Source organism: Nycticebus coucang, chromosome 3 (assembly GCF_027406575.1).
Source record: "Nycticebus coucang isolate mNycCou1 chromosome 3, mNycCou1.pri, whole genome shotgun sequence".
NCBI lineage: Eukaryota > Metazoa > Chordata > Mammalia > Primates > Lorisidae > Nycticebus > Nycticebus coucang.
The window spans coordinates 8,360,854-8,383,946 of NC_069782.1; the positions used below are offsets into that span (position 1 = coordinate 8,360,854).

The window sequence follows — 23,093 nt, forward strand, 5'->3', positions numbered from 1 at the left end:
GAGCAGGTGCCTGGAGGTAACTTCCAGATGACCCCTGTGTCTAACCTTAGCCAGTCATAAGGCTGGCCCTCCTAGTAAGGAAGGGAGGTCAGAGCATCCACAGTCTGAAGAGCATGGCCTGTAATAGCAGATGTACAAATACTTAGAAAATGAATAAATAAAGATAATGTAATGATTCATTTTCTACACGTTTCTGGAGGATTTCACAGCACATGGCATTCCCAATTCTTTTTCCCTTATTATGAGACTAAGAAGCTGGCATGGTCTGGGAGGGATTCTTCCTAACTGGTTTTTAGGATAGAAGGAGCTATGCTTCTGTGAAGTTACCCATCTATAAAAGGACTAGGATCTTCACTTGAAGTTATTTAACCAAGTCCGCTACATGCCTTAATTCACTTCTCTAAAAAAGCAATAGGACAAAGACAGATCAGCCTATAGGACTGGAGCTGACCACTAGTTTGATTAACTTTGCAACAGTTATAGCATCATTTCAATCAAAGAAATCTGGTGGGCATCACATTTGTGCAAGATTCCTTGCAAAAGCTCCTCAGGGCACTTTCCCACCATCACATCATAGAGATAGAAGGGATGAAAATGAAAAAGTCATTATAAAACAAGAACATGCCACAACCACTTTCCTTCCAATACAGTGCTCTGTCCCTGGATATAACTCATTCAAAACTCCAGGACATAGAAAAAGCCTATAATACTATGTTAGTCATATGATAGCTGTGTTTCAGTACATAAATGAATTCTTTTTTTAGAGACATAGTCTCACTTTATCACCCTCAGTAGAGTGCCTTGGCGTCACAGTTCACAACAACATCCAATTCCTGGGCTTAGGTGATTCTCTTGCCTCAGCCTCTGGAGTAGCTGGGACTACAGGTGCCCACCACAATGCCTGGCTATTTTTTGTTGTAGTTTGGCTGGGGCCAGGTTCGAACCTGCCACCCTTGGTATACAGAGCCGGTGCTCTACCCACTGAGCCACAGGTGCTGCTCAATTCTTATTCTTTTTTAAATTATATCTTTCTGTGAGTTCAAGAACATCAAGCACTTAAAGGCTAGTAAGAATTCTAGGAACTAACTGGAGAGCAATGCTGCCTTTGGCAAGAAGCCTGATACAACCTAATCAGCCCAAGTCCAAACTTAAGATATCAGAATCAGTAAGTGTCCCTTGTCATGCTCCAGAACATTATGCAATATCATGAGAAACTATCGTTAAGTCTGAAAAACCTTTTCTGAGTTCTTAAGAGTAGGTGGAATGAGCGTCCTCCATTTATGGTCTGGAACACACTGCCCATCTCGCCTTGCCACAGAATTGATCAAATTGTTAATTGCAGGTTCTTTCTTTTCTGAGTGTTAAGGATTTGTAGGTTATAGTGTAAGTCTTTCTAAAGATGATGCCATTCTAAGTAAGGGCACAGTTTTCTTATTTTCTAGAGAAAAGGTCTGTGTTTAAACATGGTCTCTAGGGACCAAACATGTATCATAGGGAAATAAAAACATTGTAAAAATGCTGGGCATTCTATTTTCTAATTTCCATTCATTTACTTCTATAAACCATTTACATATTCTTTTTTTTTTTTTTTTTTTTTTTGAGACAGAGCCTCAAGCTGTTGCTATGGGTAGAATGCTGTGGCATCACAGCTCATAGCAACCTCCAACTCCTAAGTTCAAGTGATTCTCTTACAGGTGTCTGCCACAACACCCAGCTGTTTTTTGGGTTGTAGTTGTCACTGTTGTTTGGCAGGCCTGGGCTGGATTTGAACCCGCCAGCTCTGGGGGTTCTGGTGTATGTGGCTGGTGCCTTAGCCACTTGAGCTACAGGCGCTGAGCTAACTACTTACATATTCTAATGATCAAATTTTCACCATTCTTATCCCCTTTGCAGTATACCATTCTCGTGTCTTACAGTATGAATGTCTATTTCTAAAAAACTGCAATAAGATGCTACTTTTTTTTTCAGGTAAAAGTATTCTAAGAACTTCTGAAATAGGTTTCTGAATTTTTTAAAAGTAGGTTGGGCCCGGTGGCTCACTCCTATAATCCTGGTATTTTGGGAAGCCAATGCAGGAAGACTGCTTGATGTTAGGACTTCAAGACTAACATGACAAAAGTGAGACCCTATCTCTACAAAAAGTAGAAAAATCAGCTGGTGATGCACGCCTATAGTCTCAGCTACTCAGGAGGCTGAGGCAGAAGGACTGGTTGAGCCCTGGAGTTCAAGGTTGCTGTGATGATGCCACTACACTCCAGCCTGGGGGACAGAGCAAGACTCTGTCTCAAAAAACAAAAACGTATATATTCATGACAAGCCCACAACTACACAGGACCAATACAAACTATTATTTCCTTTAATCATCTTGACGGGACCAAACATAAAAAAATTATCTAGAAATGTTTAATATATAAACAAGGTCTTAAAATGTTTCACATCTGATGACACACAGTGAATGAATGGTGTGTACCGAACAATTTTCAGTAACTACTAAGCACTGTCTCCCTTTCTTTACCTTCCAGTCACCCCTCCTCTCAACCTTTGAGTTAAAAGAAAAGTACACTGGCTTTTACCCTAAGTCACTAATGATCTTCACTGCCAATCTAACAAGTACTCATTTGGCCATTTCTTCTTTGACTTCTCTGTAGCTTCTGACACTACTGGTCATTCCCTCTCTCTGTTTTCATGAGACCTGCTCCAGCTAGCTCTTCCTTTCTTTCTTGCTCAGATTCTCAAACTCTTCATCAGAGTCAGCAAACTTCTGCGAAGGGACAGTAAATATTTTAGGCTTTATTGGCCATATAGTCTTTTTCCTAACACTCATTTCTGCACTTCTAGCACAAGAACAGTCATAGATAATATGTACACAAGCGAGTATGGCTGTGTTCCAATAGAACTTTATGTATGGACAGTGAAATATGAATTTCGTATTTTCACGTGTCATGAAATATTGCTCTTTTTTCCCTAATAATTAAAAAATGTAAAAAACATTCTTAGCTAATGGGCAGTACAAAAATAGGTGGTGAGGTAGAGCTAGCCTTGGCAGCAGTGGGCAACTCCTGCTTTTGACTACCTCCATAATCATTAACTACAGAATTTAGTTATTGAATTGTGGCTCTTAAAAAACAATCAATGTGGGTCAGGCGACATAGCTCATTCCGGTAATCTCAGCACTTTGGGAGGCCAGGATCTGAGACAAGCCTGGGAACACAGCAAGACCCTGTCTCTAAATTATTTTTTTTTAATTAGCCAGACATAGTGGTGTGCTCCTATAGTTCCCAGCTAAAGGGGAGACTAAGGCAGGATGATCACTTGATCCCAGGAGTTAGAGGTTGCAGTGAGCTATGATGATGCTACTGCACTCTAGCCTGAGTGACAGAGAAACACTTTGTCTCAAAAAACAAAAATCAGGGCCTGTACAGTTCAAACACTGAAGTTACTTGCATGCAAACACTTCCATACTCCTTTAACCATCACACACTTATAGTGTGTTTCTCAAATCACAATCTCTAACTCAGATCTTTTTTACCTTTCTCCTCAAACTTGCTCCCTATAACCCAAATCTCATTTCTCCTCCCTCAAAGAACGAAGCCATTATCCAACCAGCTGCTTAAGTCAGAAACTTGGGAGGTATCTTAAGACTTCTGTGTCCCTCCATCATTATCCAATCTACTTTAAGTTAAACTAAAGCACTTCTGCAATTCATTCCTTAATTTCTACCCCCAGTGCTCCTAACCAGATCCAAGCCCTCATTATCTGTGGATAATGAGGCCACATGTGGCCTTCTGGATCCTTGAGTATGGCCTTTTGACTGAATCCAAATTTTACAGAACAAATCCTTTTATTAAAAGTGATGCAGCAGGGCAGTGCCTGTGGCTCAAGGAGTAGGACACCGGCCACATATACTGGAGGTGGCGGGTTCAAACCTGGCCCTGGCCAAAAAACTGCAAAATAAATAAATAAAAGTGAAGCAGCAGAGAAGGATGGAGGTTTTCTCACCTCCTTTGGCACTTAAAAAAGAATAACCTTGGCTGGGTGCAGTGGCTCACGCCTGTAATCCTAGCTCTCTGGGAGGCCAAGGCAGGTGGATTGTCTGAGCTCACAAGAGACCAGCCTGAGCCAGAGCCACACCCTATCTCTAAAAATAGCTGGGCGTTGTGGCAGGTGCCTGTAGTCCCAGCTACTCAGGAGACTGAGGCAAGAGAATCACTTGAGTCCAAGAGTTTGAGGTTGCTGTGAGCTATGATGGCATGGCACACTACCAAAATGAGACTTAGCCTCCAAAAAAAAAAAAATAAGTAAGAACCTTGAAATCAGAACGCCACAGGTCCCCAACACTGAATGCCCACTGCGTTGATCCATGTTTCATAATAGTCCACATTCACTCCCTCTCTTAGGGGCAGGCAGTTTTATTTCTAAATAAGTGGTTTCTCACCATAGTGTCAGCACACACGGATGTCTTTGCAAGTGTGACCAAACAAAACATGCAACAGAAAATTACCAAGGAACAATCAAGTGTCAGGCACCAGAGCCCTTCAAATTTGTGAAGACAGTTACCTGAGCTAAGCAACACCTCCCTGTTTGCCCCCCAGGTGTTTAACCTTCCTAAGGTGACAAATTCCTTAAATGTTGTGGCCCAAACTCCATATGGTCAGTGGAGAATGATCTCTGTTTCTTTCCATAGCATGGGGTCCATTATAAGAACCGTAAGTCCCTTCCTGGATACTATATCTCAATTAATGCTGCTTAAAGGTCATGTTAGTTATTCAATACTGAAAATTCTAATTAAGTCAACCATCACACTGACACCTTTTTAATAAGGTTAAATTGCTGTGTCCAAATTCCTCCATTATATAAGTCTATGAAATTGAGCTTTTTAAACCTAAACTTAGCCTTCATCTCTGTTAAATTTTATTGTCCTAAATTTGATCTGTTACATCAGTTCCTCAGACTCTTTGGATTCTAAGTCTAATGTCCAAGAAAGGAGGATATTCGCTAACTTCAGTGTTTTTTATCAATTAGTACTTGGATAGCAAGCCAGCTCTAGCCTAAATCTTCACATAATCTCCACTTGAAATCTCTGAATTATTCTCTTCAGAATGCTCACTATTTTTTAAATGATGTAAGATAAAGAATGACCATATAATGGATCTACTTTTTCTGTGAAATATGGAAAAATCTTGACTTTCGTCCTCTCTACAACCAAAGACTCAATACCAATAGTCTTTTCTTTTTTCTTACAGGGACTGTTGGGGAAAGGGGGGGAAATTTAGAGTTAAAGGAAGGAAGTTAAAATATTGATACACATATTTAAGTGAGCAAGAAGAGGAGCCACATCCAGGGATGAAGTCTCCCATTCTTAAGGGGAACTGACTCAAAATGTAACCATCACCAGAAGACATCATCTTGGGAAGAGCAACCAGTCTCAGGACATGTCAACTGAGGGAAGACAAAAAGAATAAGACTTACAGCACCCAGGCAGCTTCTCAGGAAGAAAGGTGACGCTGTGGCTGCAAACCTAGGCCCCAAACTAGACAAGTCAAGACCTCCTTTTACACTTATAGTGTAACACACCCCAGGGGCAGTTTGTATTTTTATTTCCTGTCTACTCACTGGTTCTAATAATTAAATTCCTTAGGAAACCTGAAATGAGCTTTCAGCTGCCCTTAGGATTACTTTACCTTTTTTTTTTTTTTTAATTTTACTTTATTTTTTGATTGCAGAATAGGGAGAGGGGAGATATGGGGACTATGAAGCTGTATTCCATTCTATGGCAGGTATGAGAAAAGATCCTAATTAGAAAAAAAAAATTGGAAGTGAATAGAAAAGAAAGTTTGGTTTTTATAAGGAAAGAGGAATGCATTTGAGAACACAGCTTGTATGAAAAAAATTTTTATGAGAAAAAATGCCTAACAGATTTTCAGTTTTCCAGTAGAAACACCACTTAACCCATACAGAACAGCTTGGTTCTAAAGCCCAACTAATACTTAGATTCACAAGTATTAGACTTGTGGCCAGGCCTAGGAACCCAACCACCATGTTCCAGAAACCAAAGAACCTGGATTATCCAGGAAAATGACAATTTTCTCATCTGCTGCTCCCATAAATTATGAAACAGTCCTATAAATATCAATATTTAAATGCCCAAATAGTATGTTGGTTTAGAAAATACACTGTACCACCATGAATAATACTATTTCTATGACAAAGTATAAATTATATTTCGAACAAGTAATTCACAAAGATATTTCCAAAATAAGGCTTACTTCTGGGCTAGAAATTAGGGGATGTACAAGGATTCTCTCCAGCCAATGAAGATAACTGTAACTAATAATAACTAGTAATGGTTATCTCAGTTTAATTTATAAATCACCTCAAAATCCTAGACTATATTCTTCTTTGAAATTTCTTTTGATTAGAAATGTATTACATTACTCCCTAATTATCCAAGAATTTGTTCTCCATAACAGAATTTTCTAAGGAACTAGCACTGTCTTTATTAGTCTTCCATCGCTGTGTGACATGCTTTAGTTTGGTATTCCAAGACAACAAAACACAACATAACAATGAAGATACCAATCTTTACAGGGCCTCGCTGTCAAGCCTTGACCTCTCCCCTCTCCCTCTCCATCACCCTTACCCTCCTCTAAGTTACAGTCCCCTCTGATTCCCTTTCTCCAGAACAGTGGTTTTCAGCCAAGGTTATGTACTGGGATCACCTATAGAGCTTTTCAAAAACAAATCTGCTAGGGCCACGCACGGCTGGACTGTGAAAGTTTGGCAGGAGGCCTGGGCTTGTGTATTTTGTACCTCTATGCAAATGACTCTATCTTATATATACCAAATTGATACACATATTTAGGTGAGCAAGAAGAGGAGCCACATCCAGGGATGAAGTCTCCCATTCTTAAGGGGAACTGACTCAAAATGTAACCATCACCAGACATAACATATCAAAATTAAAATCGATAGGAGAGAAAAAAAACCAAAGAGACAAAGACCATTAAGTAAAGAATGACCTGAGGGATTCCTGCTTTTATTTATACCACATCACTATTTTGTAACACAGTTAACCTACTCAAGATGTGTTATCTTTAAAAAGCATACTCCAGGCTCTAGCTCAGAAGATAGTGTGAACATCCACACACCAACATTCCATTTTTGGATTCAATGTGTGCCATGGGTTAAAGTGTTTAACGACCCTTCTAGTTCCCATCTGTAAATCAGGAGCTGGTGGTCTGTCTTTTGATATTGCTTGAAAAAAAAAAAAAAAATTTTTTTTTTTTTGAGACAAGAGTCAAAAGGATAGAGTGCCATGGTGTCATCATAGTTCACAGTAACCTCAAACTCCTGGGCTCAAGTGATCCTCTTGCTTCCCTGACTCTAAAAAATTTTTTGAAAAGGTTCAGTTCAAAATCATGATCTGTATACTTTTATTTAGTTTAGTTTTTTTTTTCCCCGAGACAGAGTCTCAAACTGTTGTCCTGGGTAGAATGCCGTGACAACATAGCTCACAGCAACCTCCAACTCTTGGGCCCAAGCGATCCTTTTGACTCAGTTTTTCTATTTTTAGTAGAAATAGGGTCTCACTTTTTGCTCAGGCTAGTTTCAAACACATGAGCTCAAGCAATCCAACCGCCCGGGGCTCCCAGAGTGCTAGGATTATAGGCATGAGCCACCGTGCCCGCCATATACTTTTAAAACAAGGTGTTTCCTCTTTTGTCTCCCAAAAAATTTAAGGTCAACTAGAAACACTAATACAAGTACTTATAATTTGTTACTACTGCTCTTCAGTGACTGTAAAGTAACCTGCTCAGCCACTAAAATCTAAACACAAAACATTCTAATAATTTAAAAAGAAAAAATATCTTACCTTTGGTTTTTTGTTCCGTGACCTGCAAAATGAACAGACATCAGCAAATGAGATTTGCTTTCCAATTCAGCATTATAATGTATGACTACTTTTATTCTGACAACTCAGGTAATCCAGGCTGTCATATACACAAGCATAGTTGAAATCCAGAAAAAGAAACTGGGAGTCAATTCAAACATCTTCTAGAACATAGCTATAATTTACCTGATGACCATTAGGAAGAATACTTGAAAAAAAAAAATAATAATAAGAGCACTATACTCTCATTACATGATGTGGTCGCTACACTGTGAATGCTATTTGCCATTTGATTGCTATGACTAGAGAAAATCAAATCGTTATGGCCCCCAAACTAAATTAGCCATAGAGACAAAAAGATTCCCCTATGAATACAGACTCAGACACTTAGCCTTACACCTACAAAGCAAAACTTCAGGGACCCATCATAGAGGCATGAGAGGTCATGGTAAGAAAGTATTCAAAACCTGGCAGGAGGCCTGGGCTTGTGTATTTTGCACCTCTATCTTTGAATTTTTGAAAGATTCAAAACTACCTTGGGGGAAAGACTCCCTGTTCAATAAATGGTGTTGGGAGAACTGGATGTCTACATGTAAAAGACTGAAACTGGACCCACACCTTTCCCCACTCACAAAAATTGATTCAAAATGGATAAAGGACTTAAATTTAAGGCATGAAACAATAAAAATCCTCAAAGAAAGCATAGGAAAAACACTGGAAGATATTGGCCTGGGGAAAGACTTCATGAAGAAGACTGCCATGGCAATTGCAATAACAACAAAAATAAACAAATGGGACTTCATTAAACTGAAAAGCTTCTGTACAGCTAAGGAGACAATAACCAAAGCAAAGAGACAACCTACACAATGGGAAAGAATATTTGCATATTTTCAATCAGACAAAAGCTTGATAACTAGGATCTATAGAGAACTCAAATTAATCCACATGAAAAAAGCCAACAATCCCACATATCAATGGGCAAGAGACATGAATAGAACCTTCTTTAAAGATGACAGACGAATGGCTAACAAACACATGAAAAAATGTTCATCATCTCTATATATTAGAGAAATGCAAATCAAAACAACCCTGAGATATCATCTAACCCCAGTGAGAATGGCCCACATCACAAAATCTCAAAACTGCAGATGCTGGCGTGGATGTGGAGAGAAGGGAACACTTTTACACTGCTGGTGGGACTGCAAACTAGTACAACCTTTCTGGAAGGAAGTATGGAGAAACCTCAAAGCACTCAAGCTAGATCTCCCATTTGATCCTGCAATCCCATTACTGGGCATCTACCCTGAAGGAAAAAAATCCTTTTATCATAAGGACACTTGTACTAGACTATTTATTGCAGCTCAATTTACAATCGCCAAAATGTGGAAACAGCCTAAATGCCCACCAACCCAGGAATGGATTAACAAACTGTGGTGTATGTATACCATGGAATACTATTCAGCTATTAAAAAAAATGGAGACTTTACATCCTTCATATTAACCTGGATGGAAGTGGAAGACATTATTCTTAGTAAAGCATCACAAGAATGGAGAAGCATGAATCCTATGTACTCAATTTTGATATGAGGACAATTAATGACAATTAAGGTTATGCGGGGGGGGGGGGAGCAGAAAGAGGGACGAAGGGAGGGGGGTGGGGCCTTGGTGTGTGTCACACTTTGTGGGGGAAAGACATGATTGCAAGAGGGACTTTGCCAAAAAAAAAAAAAAAAAAAAAGAGGGACTTTGCCTAACAATTGCAATCAATGTAACCTGGCTTATTTGTACCCTCAATGAATCCCCAACAATAAAAAAAAAAAAAAAAAAGAAAGAAAGATTCAAAACTAAGACTTGTCATTTTCTATTATCTTTTGAACAGAGATAACAGTATATCCCTGCATACGTTGTTATGAATTGTTGTACAAATTAAATCAGATATTCATGCCAATGCTCAATAAATGTTTGCTATCATTCTTAAAGTTGATATATAACATGAGGTATAGCAATAGGACTGAAATATGTAAATTTTGAACAAATCAAGAGTTCTCTGTTAAAAACATTTCTTCATACAGTGACTAATTCATCTATGGAAGTAATTAACTTAAAAGGTTGGACAGACTGACACAGTAATGGGTTTTTACAGAGTTTGGAAATGATGATTGGATGCCACGTGAAAAACTGCTTCTGATACTGTTAAGAGGGGGAAATAAAGGAGCATACCTAATTATACTTGTCCTGCATGAAACCCACAAAGGTCAGACATAAGAAAAACATCCAAAGGAAATATGCTGGCATTCCACTAGTGGTTACTTTACAGTATTGAGATTGTAAGTGCTTTGTCACTCTTTTGCTAACTATTAATCTCTTAAAGCATTTTTATATTTGTTATCTGATATTTGCAATAAAAATATTCATTTAGAAAAGAAAAGATCTGATCATTTGCAGCTGACCACATTGGGTTACTGCTATAGGTGTTTATGAACATGTGGTCACCTTTGGAGGGAATGCCCTGCAGCTAACCTGCCCCCTCACAAGGGCTTCCAGCACTCCACTGTCAGGGGATACATCTGACTTAAGTAGTCTACCGCAAGACCTCCTGGAATGCTTCCTACGTGAAAGGACAAGCTAATTCTATGGTAGTCAATTTGTGGAACATGGTGCCTTAAAACGAATGTTTCTCACTCAGTACTCATTGTTACAGAGCTCAATTCTACCAAAAATATCCTTGTTTAATTTTTCTATAACCCCACTTATCCAAGAGTTAATGATTTGCATCCACATACCAATTCCCTAAAGCAATTTAGGTTTTATACCATTATAAGTATTTCTTAGAATGCCATTTTGAAAATCCGTAATACAGGAAGTCAATGCCTTCCCACTGAAAGCTACAAACCCAAATAATGTCAAATATGTCTTAAAATGTAGGTTCTGTTAAAAGAGCTGTCCCCCAGATGGTGAAAAGCTGGATGATCAAAGCGTCTATTCAGCCAACACTAAACAATGCTCCTTTAGCAGCATCAGCCTAATGAACATGAATGGAATCCTTCTTTGACACCTTTCTCATGAATGGAAATCTAACAGTTTACTCAGTGAAGGCTTTATAAACAGTAAACCGCCAGTGCCACTGGATACAGTGTAAAAAGCTCATGCTTAACTGCTGGGTGGAAGTCATTTAATTTTAGCTTTAAATAAAAACCAGTTCCTTAAGAAAATGATGTTGCCGTCATTCATTCTTGACCATTCACTAAATAAGCAATTTTTAAGTGACTATTCTGCACCAGCCACTGCCCCAGATACTGGCAATACAAATATGAATAAAACCTCAAGAAACTTAGTCTAGCAGTGAAGACAGACACAAAGAACTGGCTATGGGGAGCGGGGGGGGGGGGAGGTAAGCAGCATGAAAGATGTGGAAGCACTTAGAAGAGGCACCACAAATGTTTGCTGACTGACTGACTGACCACGTAATAGAACCTCTGGCACATTCTCTATAGTTCTTTGCATCACAGCACATTTTATGCCTCTTAGTTGAGGGGTTGTTTCTACAATAAGGTCGGAAACCACTAAGACAGTCACATGGTAAGCTTTGTGTTCTCTCCTTAAAACTGCTACATCAGAATTTAATTCTGAAATTATGCAATGGTCCAATATAATAAAACAATCTCAAAGGCCACGGGTTTGCCTGTCTCAACCTAGACTGTTAGCTGAAATAAAAAATTTTTGAGCAAAAATGATTGAATTTTTATTGCTCGCAATTAACCACTTCAAATCTCATTTATGGTGCTTTTCCTCTTTGCCAGCACTCCTTAATCAGTTCTTAATGCAGAGGCAAGCACACAAGGGAGACTGCCCAGCTGCAGAAATTCCATTCTCCGTGTCAGCAATCCCAATTCACTCTCAAATATATCCATATCATCTCCATTTTAAATAATTTTTCATAGTAGAATCCACAACACAAGTATGTAATAGGTAATATGCATATTTTATTAATAATTTCTTGATATTAATATTTTTAGTTTAATGAAACACTTATCTATGCTAAGAATGAAAATGAAATGAATATTGTGTAAAACAATTGCTCTATTTGGCATCCTCTTATTAAAAGTCTTTGCTTGAGTTCTTTTGTGTCCAGCCATTCCCACAGACTACAAAAGTTGATGTCTGTACCAATTTAGTAGATGAAATGTGTGCGTACCTTGAAGGAAATAAAGATTTCACTAAGGTTCTATCTCACATCACTCCATTAGCGGGGGGAGAGTGGGCAGTGGGTCAAGGGGAAAGGAACAAGAGCCTGGAAGCCACAGGGAGGATGCTACTAACACCTGACAGCTGGTGGACCTGCATGCTGCAACCTCAGGGATAGGGGAAGTGGCTGTATATCCAAAGGGAAGTACAAAAAAGCTTCTGGGTATTATCTGACTTCTTTATTCAAACTTTTTTTTTTTGAGACAGAGTCTCTCTTTGTCGCCCTCAAAGCAACCTCCAACTCTTGGGCTCAAACGATTCTCTTGTGTCAGCCTCCCAAGTAGCTGGGACTACCGGCACCTGCCACACCACCTTTCAGAGATGGGGGTCTCGCACTTGCTCAGGCTGGTCTTGAACCTGTGAGCTCAGGAAATCCACCTGCTATGGCCTCTCAGAGTGCTAGGATTACAGGCATGCACCACTGTGCTTGGCCCTTTTTCTTTTCTTTTTAAGAGACAGAGGCTTGGCTGGGCGCCTGTAAGCTCAGTGACTAGGGCGCCCCCTGAAGCTAGGGGGGGTTCAAGCCTGGCCCGGTCCTGCTAAAACGACAATGACAACTGCAACCAAAAAATAGCCAGGCATTGTGGTGGGCGCCTATAGTCCTGGCTACTTGGGAGGCTGAGGCAAGAGAAATCACTGAAGCCCAAGAGTTTGAAGTTGCTGTGAGCAGTGATGCCACAGCACTCTACCAAGGGCGACATAGTGAAACTCAAAAAAAAGAGGCAGAGTCCTTGCTGTGTGGCCCAGGCTGAGTGAGGTGGTGTGATCACAATTCACTGCAGCCTCAAACTCCTGGGATCAAGCAATCCTCCTTCTCCAAAGTGTGGAGATTATAGGTATGACCCACCATGCCCACCTGGCCCAGACTCTTTATTCTAGATCAGCAGTTCTAGATCTGTGGATCATGATCCAAATGACCCTTTCACAGGGGTCACCTAATATCAGATATTTACATTACGATTCTTGACAGTAGCAAAATTACAGTTATGAAGTAGCAACAAAAATAATTTTATGGGTGGGAGTCACCACAACATGAGGAATTGTATTAAAGGGTTGTGGCAATAAGAAGGTAGAGAACCACTGTTGTAGATTCTATTTTTTATACAACCCTAACAAACTAAGATAGATGAGAAACAACACATTAGAAGCAGATACCCTGATAGCACAAAGAGGTGATAGACAACATAGTTTATTAACAGAAATCGACAGAAACAAAAACAGACAAAATCTTCAAGAGCACAGCCGTCTATTAACAGCATCAAATATTTATGAATGTCCCTTTGAATTAAGTTACAAAGAAAAGATAAAGTTATATTTCATATAGTTAACATGGCAGGGTCACATACAATCCAAATCCGAAAATCTTATGCTGATTCTCACAAATGATTTACTTCAATAACTTAAAGAATGAATTATGGGAAATGCCATATCCAATAATGCTGGGAAAACCTGCAGTGACCCTTACACCTTACCCTAGCTTGTATTTGATTGCTTTGACACTGTTCTAAACCTAGAGAGATCCTTTAAACTTTATTAACAGTTTAACTAGCACCATAGCAGGGACCCTCAAACCTGCCCCTCAGTGAGGCCCTAATTCCCAAGTGGTAACCAGAACTGGTAGCAAATCATCTTGCCTCCAAAAAAGCCACCAAAGTGACCCTGCTGAACCAGAGTCCCAGTTAGGAGACACAAAAAGAATGGTGAGGCAGGGGAAGCAGGCAAGGGCAAGGGCCACTCTGCCTCAGATAGCTCTGTCAAACACTGTGAGACCTCACAGTTGACAGCTGTCAGCCCTGTGTGTTTTTTCTTTTAGTGTCTCTCCTTTTCTCAAGTAAATTCCTCAAAGCCATGCAATGCTAGATCCCCCTGTCCCTCAAACACTACAGAGGCCTGCTGGATCCTTTCTGAGGGGGGGTTTCTGCTTTGGGGAGTTATCCAAAGGCAGACTCATCAAAACAACAGTGCTACAGTGGTAAAGAATATCAAGGCAAACTCTAGCACATTTTAAAAAGTTATTCTCTATACTTGCTTTAGGAAATGAGAGATTAGGAGATTAGGTTATTAGACAAATAAGGAAGCATGACACAAGTTGGGCATTTGAAAACTCTCCTGCCTTTCTTAATATTTTTTATTAAGAAAAATATCAGCTGCAGCCCTATTTAACATTTACTTTATGGTAACAAGTACGGACCCTGAACTTTCTACCACTTCCAATTCTTCTAACTTTTAAGTAAACTAATATCTCATGTAGCATTATTGGGATCTGTTTCTTTTCTCTTTTTCCTTTTTATTTTTTAAGAAACAGTCTCACTTAATCGCCCTCGGTAGAGTGCCGTTGTATCGCAGCTCATAGCAACCTCAAACACTTGGGCTCAAGCAATTGTCTTGCCTCAGCCTCCCGAGCAGCTGGGACTACAGGCGCACGCCACAATGCCTGGCTATTTTTTTGTTGCAGTTTGGCCAGGGCTGGGTTCGAACCCACCAGCCTCAGTATAAGGAGCCGGTGCCCTGCTCACTGAGGCCACAGGCACCACCTGAAGCCAGTTTCTTATTGTGGATGCTCAGCAGATGTAAGACAGACTTAATTGATGAAACCCACCTTCTGAGTGGCTTCTTTTTTCTTTTTATCCTCTTTCTTCCTTTTCTTGTCTTCCATTAACTGTTCTTCCCTTTCCTGCTCCTTCTCTCTGTTAAAGTAATATCATACCAGAAGGTTACACAGCTATATTCATAATTCATTTCTATAAGCAAATTCAATGCTTATAGATGGTTCCAAGACTGTTCATCTCTGTGAACAGTATTTCACCTAAACCCAAAAGGACGCATAAAATGTACCACATTTAATTATTCTCACATCTTGGTTTATCATCCCTTTTATAAAACATGGCATTTAGTTTCAAAGAAGTCTATTAAAATGAGATTATGTAATATCTAGCTAAAAGAATATGTGCACGCACATGGAGGATTAACGTATTTCTACTCAGCAAAGGACTTGACTTGCATGTGGTAATATTCCATTTGCTTCTGGCAATATTCCTCACAAATAATGCAATTAATTATAGTACATATATATCATAATTTCAGTGTTTTCCCATGACATCTTCAGAGTGAACAGAAAAACTCTTATGTCCTAAAGTCCATATTTTCTCATTATTAATACAGCAGGTTCTATATAGATATATATGTATTTAAGGCAGTTATTGAAAGAGTATAAATCAATGTATTCCCTACTGAGTTCACAACTGTATCCTCCTGTACACATGAATTAAAACAATCAAGTTTTGTTCCACTTAATTACAACAGAATAATGCACAATAATAAACATACCAATTGAAGAAATGTGCTGAATCTTAAGAAATTAAGATAATATAATTGATATTTCACATTTCACAAATAACTATTGAAAGTAACATTTACTCTAATTCCATCAACTTTTACTCTATGTATAAACCGAGAAAAACTATATAAGCAACCTACTGGTATAACTTCAAAGCTTAAGGTAGGAACCCCCAGACCCAATGCTTACTGAAACACAGACCTATTTCTCAGGTCCCCAGAGTACTGAACAGACAATGCCTACAGTACTTATGATTATCTGTGATCAACATAACAAATCCACAGTTTCACAAATATCCCCTAGATCAAAGCCAAGTTCGAAGTGAGTTAAAATAGGCCAAGTGAGGTGGCTCACACCCATAATCTTAGGGAACAGCTTTGCCTGTGCCAATGCACTCTAGCCTAGGAGTCAGATTGAGACCCTGTCTCAAAAAAGTGAGTCAAGGCTGGTGCCCGTAGCTCAGTTAGTAGGCTGCCAGCCACATACACGGAAACTGGTGGGTTAAGCCTGCTCAACAACAATGACAACTGCAACCAAAAATTAGCCGAGCATTGTGGTGGGCACCTGTAGTCCCAGCTACTTGGGAGGCTAAGGCAAGAGAATCCCTTAAGCCCAAGAGTTTGAGGTTGCTATGATTTGTGACGCCCCGGCACTCTACTGAGGGTGACACAGTGAGACTCTGTCTCAAGAAAAAAAGAAAAAAGTGAATCAAATTAAAGAAAAATGGTAAGTAAATAGTAGGTTTGCAAACATGGCAAAAATCACAAAGATAGTTCCTAAAGGACTCAAGTTTGGGCAGTGGAGATCTAGTTTAACACATTCAACCCATACTAAAAGAACTGAGGACCAAAACTGAGGTGGGCTCTCATGAATAAGTAATTAATCTTTTATTTATAAAAAACAAAAAATTTAAAAATTGTTTTACCTACATGTTTAAGTTGTCACTGACTTTGTCTACCTCCACAAACACTAGCCTTTCTCCTCCTGCACCTCGGGGCATAAACATACAAAAACCCGGTAAGTAAAATTCATACAATCAGGGATGAGATTTTACTGAAAATTCCTTAGGTCTAATGCTGGATTTTTTTGGAGTCAGAGTATGCATAAGTACGAAGCTCTTGGAGAAAATCCACTAGCAGCAGGGCACTACTTTGCGAAAATGAGTTTACAAGAACTGGCAAGATGGATGCTGACCATCTAAGCTAGGCTGGCCACAGATCCTGTCACATTTGGCTCTAACAGCCTCTTGCTGAAAGTGCTTGAGGGATGGGGTTTCTTCATGTCCAAATTGCTGGATTTTATAGTGAAACTGCCTACAGAAAAAAAGCAACCACAGCCTGAATGTCTGTTTAAATATTCTTTAAACAAAAAACAAGCATTAAGTTGCCATTTTCTCTCAATCTAAAATTAGTATAAAATTAAAAGTTTATCTTGAAAAAATACAATGTAAAAAAAGAAGTTCTAATGAGACATATTCTTAAAAAAAACAACTAACCTTTTCAAATATTTTCCCTATAAATGGGTAATTCAGGGAGATAGACATTCATGCTTACTAAAAGATTTATTTCCAAAACAAATATTTTTCAAAGCTTTCCAGGAGACAGACTGTGCTTTTACCCTTGTTTTTTACCTTGGATCTTGGTAGAAGTTAGTCTCCTCTTTATATTTTACTTCCTTAGGAAGAATTTCCTTTTTGCCAAACTAGACTTAAAAAACTTGCCATTTACTTGATGCTGAATTAAACGGTGTGGGATCCACCTCTTTTCTAATTCAGCTGTGCTCTCCATCTAGACTGAGCATAAGCAGCATTTGGAGAGCTTTAAAAAGATCCCTATGCTGAATCTCTCTCCTCAAGGGAATCTGAGATTCTGTGCTGAATCTCTCCTCAAGGGCTATAGGACAAGCAACATGGAGACAGCAATGAACACACTTAGCATCCAGTTCTGTGGCTCCTAAATACCATTTGTCACTAAACAAACCAGAGTCCTTTGGAAAAAGAGCCTAGAATGTGTTTATTAAGTTTGCCAATAATTAAGGAAGTGCTCAAAGAATTTCAAATGGTCACAGAAGACAGTCTGAAGGGGCTCCTTGTCATGTTCATGTTGAACATCAAAATAAATAATGAGAGGAAGACATGAGTCCATACAAAGAGAAATAGGAACCAAAGAAACTGAAAGTGATAAAGAATGAAATATTCACATAGTTTCATAGCATCTCTCTATAAAATACTTATAAAAGGGAGAAGAGTAATCATGTAAAGGAGAAGTATGTGGGCACAGTGGTTTAGAACCATTGTGAGCTCAGGAGTTTGGAACTAGCCTGAGCAAAGTGAGACCCCTCACCTCTACTAACAGAAAAACCAGCCAGGCATTATGGTGGGCACCTATAGTTCCAACTACTTGGAGGCTGAGACAAAAGGATAGCTTCAGTCCAAGAGTTTGAGGTTGCTGTGAGCTATGACACCACGGCATTCAACCCAACGGCAACTAAATGAGATTCTGTCTAAAAAAAAAAAAAAAAGGAGAAGCCTGGCAGATACCACCTTAATCAAGGAATCCATGTGAACCTTGTTGGTAATGGACAAATTGAAACTGTAAGCTGCTTCACAGGATGATGTAAGAACACAGCAGCACTTCTTCAATGGTCTTTTCAAATGCATATAGCCTGTGTGTCATCACAAGGAAATATCAGACAATTTCACACTGATAGGCATTCTACAAAATACTGGCCTTCAATCTTCGAAAGTTTCAAGGCCATGGAAGTCCAGGAGAGAATGAGAACTGTTACAAATGGAAGGTGACTGAAGAGACATAAACCAGATGTAACCTGTGGTCCTATAAAGGCGAGTGTCATACCTTTAATAGAGCTAAAGAGTAAGAAGTAGTAATACCGAAAGTACCAAAAAAAAAAAAAAAAGGCATACACATTTTAAGAGCTATTATCGATGTATTAATTTTTGAAGTTGAATTGAATTATAGTAGCAATGTGTAGGATGAAGTTTGCTCAAAAGATGGTATTAATCAAAAGAATGTTAGCGTCACCATGTGATAGGCAGGACAAAGAAAATGGCAGAAGCATGAAGTGGTGTGTGAAATCTGAGAATGTTGTGGAAGTATAACGAGGTGTGAGTATGGGGAACCTTAAAGGATATGGTGTACCCTAAGAAACCAGCTACCCTGAACGTACTTTGGGAAGAAATTAAAACGGTATGCGCGGTGATACAAGTGGACACTTTGGTCAACGTTGCTCATGCAATAGGTCTCTGTAATCAGAAGTGTCTGGACACTGATGAAAATCACTTTGATCATCTTCTGTAATTGCAGAAGTCAAATGTGACTTGTATTTATCTTTTGTTATCAGTATATATTGAGTATGATAATTCCAATACAGTTTTTTCCCCATCTTAAATTTTTTTTGGCACTCTCCATGTATCAGTGTTAGTTTTTTCCCTTGTTGGTTATATTGTAGTTCTACAGAAGAACATTCTTTTTGTTAGAAATACACTACAGCCTTAGTGAAAGGGCTGCAGGTGGGTGATGCTGAGTCAGCAGTTTATTCTCAAATGACTGTGGGGAGGGGATTTTTAAAATCATACTGATTTTGTAAATTTGAGATTGTTTCTAAAAACAAAATTCAAACAACAAACACAAAACCACTATTCAGGCAGCACCCTGGATCAATTACATAGAAATCTCTAGGGATATTCAGAAGTCTCCCCCAAGTGGTTCTAACATGCAGCTGGAGTTGAGAACCATTACTCTAAAATTCTTGTTTAAATATACACTTTAAAACATTATTACCACTGGAGGCAGGGGCTTACGCCTGTAATCTCAGCACTTTGGGAGGCTGAGGTGGGCAAGTCACTTGAGGAGAGAAACTTAAGACCAGCCTGGGCAACAGGCTAGTGAGACCCCTTCTCTAAACACACACACACACATGCATAGTAGCCCAGCCTGGTGGTGCATGCCTGTGGTCCTAGCTACTTGAGAAGCTGAGTTGGATTTCTTGAGCCCAGGAGCTGGGGGCTGCCGTGAGCTATCACAGTGCCACTGCACTCCAGCCTAGAAGACAAAGCAAGACCCCATCTCTAAAAGAAAAAAAAAAAAGATTATTACCTAATTTGTAGCTCAAAAATCAAACTTCCTATACAGCAACCAAATACAAATGCCAGATGACGAGGTGAATCCTACTCAACCATCAACTGTGTCTAAGCATAAAGGGCAGGAGAGATCATCCATCTTTTCTCTTATCTCTAAGAACACAGCCAGATATAAAACTGCTTTGGCTCATTGGTAAACACTTACTAAATTTACTGAATACTGTGGGTACCTCTACTTCCGTGCTATGTGCCAAAAATGGTTCAGAGGTGTGCCCGGCTTCCAGGTAGGCAAGGAATACAGAGCCCTGCACAGTCCTCATGGCCCTCAGGAACTCCCAGCCCAAACTAACCTCATCTTGCTGCAGTGTGCTGCACAAATCTTGTTTCTCTGTGTCTTCACATTAACAGGTTAGGAAGCACTTGGCTAGGAGCTGGGGATTTCCTGTCACTTCTGCTTGACTCTTGTCAGTACTGGAAGAACTGAGGGACCGTATGGGTAAACAAAAGATAAAGCAAGTGCAAACACCATAATCTAGAATAAATCCAGAATGGTAAGACTTCAAACTACTTTTTTTTTTTTTTTTTGTAGAGACAGAGTCTCACTGTACTGCCCTCGAGTAGAGTGCCGTGGCGTCACATGGCTCACAGCAACCTCTAACTCTTGGGCTTACGTGATTCCCTTGCCTCAGCCTCCCGAGCAGCTGGGACTACAGGCGCCCACCACAACGCCCGGCTATTTTTTTGTTGCAATTTGGCCGGGGCTGGGTTTGAACCCGCCACCCTCGGCATATGGGGCCGGCACCCTACTCACTGAGTCACAGGCACCATCCCTGACTTCAAACTACTTTTAAGAACCTCTAAGGTGAGGAAAGAAATTCAACAACATTTTCTTTATTTTTTTTACAACAATCCTTAGTTGAGAGAAAAAGAAGTGACTTTTTAAAAGAAAGGCAGTTCTGGAACAGAAAGGAAAACATGCAGAATTCTCATGAACTGAGGCGCAGTCCCTACTCTGCGTAAAAGTACAGAACGTTGACGAGCAATGACGGTGATATTCCTAAAGACCTGCTGCATCCACAGCCAAACCCTCCAGCAGTCTGAAATCACACAGAGCAATGCTCAGAGCTGGAGAATCTGAACCACAACTCCCAGAGCTGGCATTCAAGGCCACTCACAACACAGCTGCAACTCCCACATTTCCCTCACCCATCTGCATGCCTAACCATAGAAAATAACCTTTTAGTGGACGGCACCAGTGGCTCAAGGAGTAGGGCACTGGCCCCATATACTGGGGGTGGCAGGTTCGAACCCGGCCCCAGCCAAAACTGCAAAAAAAAAAAAAAAGAAAAGAAAAGAATCTTTTTGTTGCCCATCAGACTTTAGTCCAGTGCCAAGTCCCGGCTCAACATCCATTTGCTTCAATGAAACCTTCCCTGACAACTCCAATTCCAAAGAAAACCGTCCTCCTTCGTACATCCCACAACTATTACCTGCCTCTCATCTGGCACTGAAGTGTCTCAAGGCAAATGCTGTCAGTCATTGGCAGCATCAGAACATGTGAAATGACTTTCTGTGCCACAGAGCTGCTTTTACCAGGGATCTGATAGGCAAAGACTGGTTTGGAGGCTCCTGTGTTTCACCTCCCTACTAGCAGGATAGCCAGGAACTGATCTACTCCCTTAACAACTTTTACTGGGTGTCTAACATGAGCCAGGCACTTTTCTAAGCACTGGGGATATGGCAGAAATAAAACCAAGCCTAGGCTTTCACTGGGGCTTACAATCAAGTAGGGGAGAGAGGCAACAGTGCCATGTAGAGGACAGGTTGAGCAGATAGAGGATACAGGTGGGGTGACAGCCACACATGACAATTAGTAAAGGCCTCTCTGATAACAGTGGATAGAGAATGGAGACCCACTGAGGCAAGGGATGGAGACATGTACACATGTGGGGAGAGAATATTCTGTACAGAAAGAATAGCAAAGGCAAAGAAGTGTGAGCCTGGTGTTTCTGAGGAGGTGCAGGAAGAGTGAATGCAGGGGACAGGGAAGAACCTGCAGGGAGGGGCTCCCCCTAGAGGAAATGCATTTTTCAAATTAACTGGCATACATTTTCTAGAAACTGAATAAGGAATCAAACTGGTACTGGTGTACACAAATACATCAACTAAAACTTCTCGACCTCTTATTCCCACCTCCAATCAAGAGGCCTACCACTCCCCTCAGGTGTCAACAAACAAGCTCCTATGTGTGTCCCCACAGGTACCTGGCCTGCCTCCTCCAGAGCACCTGTCAGACCAGAGAAAAGCAGCTAAGTATGTGTCCATTTCCTACTGCTAGTGTCTGCAAAGGCAGGGGATGGGGAGTCAGTCTTACTCTACTTCCAGTCATAGGCACCTAGAACATATACTGAGAACACAGGAGGGCCTCCCTGCAAATGTTACCAAATGCATGATTAAAGAGAGAACAGCACTTTCTCTCCCTCCCAGGAAAGATGTGTTTAAAGAAAAGCCTCCAAACCTGAACTCAATCATGTAATAGACAGACAACTGGGTGCTTGTTGTGTGTCAGGCACTGATCTAAACACTGATATAACAGCAGGCAAAAGACAGACAGATGGGAGACAGAGAAGAGGGTGGGCTATTTTCCATGAGATGTCCAAAAGGCTTCTTACGAGATAGGGTCATTTAGACACTTCAATGAAGAAAATTATTTGGGAGATGAATAATCAGGCAGAGGGGACAGTAAGTCCCCAAAACCACAAAATGGACAAGTACCTGGTGTGAGTTTGGGAGCAGGGAGAGGGATACTCCCTTCTTCTGCCCTGCCTCCACGGCAAGCCTCCCTGGGCATACATGTACCACACCCTTCATTCAGAGTTTTCTGTGCTTCTCTGGTGACAGCCCTCACCCACACCAAAAGAACTGGGCATCCTATTTAAAAGCTTCCTTCCTACTAATTCATTCAATATTTCAGTGTCGATTTGATGCCAGGCAGCACACTGACATCACTGAGGCTGAGGATTCAGCAGCAAATAAGACACGGTACCTCATAGCCCTCCGGACAGCACCTTCAGGGCAGGACCCCGTGCTCTTCCTACTACTCTCCATGGACGCCACACACTAGGCTTACTGCCAGTGCCTTCGGTGTTTCTTTCTTTGTTGTCTCCCCACCCCCACCCCCACCCCCAACAGTGTATCACTTTGTCTTCCTTTGGGCTCAACAATCCTCTTGCCTCAGCCTCCCAAGTAGCTGGGACTGCAGGTGCCTGCCACAATACCCAGTTATTTTTCAGAGACGGGGTCTCACTCTGGCTCAGGCGAACCTGTGAGCTCAGGCAATCTACACTGCTTGGCCTCCCAAGTGTAGGGATTACAGGTGTGAGCCACCACACCCGACCTTTTTTTTTTTTGAGAGACAGAGTCCCACTCTGTCCCCCTGGATAGAGTGGCATGGCATCATAGCTCACAGCAACCTCAAATTCTTGGGGTCAAGAAATCCTCCTACCTCAGCCTCCTAAGTA

The 23,093-nt window shown here is 40.5% G+C and overlaps 1 protein-coding gene across 7 annotated transcripts in view; it reads right to left on the reverse strand.

Moving 5' to 3' along the window:
• TNRC6B (trinucleotide repeat containing adaptor 6B) overlaps positions 1-23,093 on the reverse strand; it is a 259,143-nt gene that overhangs the window by 62,631 nt on the left and 173,419 nt on the right. For all 7 annotated transcript variants that reach the window (XM_053582661.1, XM_053582663.1, XM_053582659.1 and 4 more), the window contains 2 exons: positions 14,736-14,823; positions 7,874-7,895 (listed from right to left, as the gene is read on the reverse strand). In XM_053582661.1, coding sequence (XP_053438636.1) covers positions 7,874-7,895; positions 14,736-14,823 — 110 coding nt within the window. The remainder of the gene's footprint in view (positions 1-7,873; positions 7,896-14,735; positions 14,824-23,093) is intronic.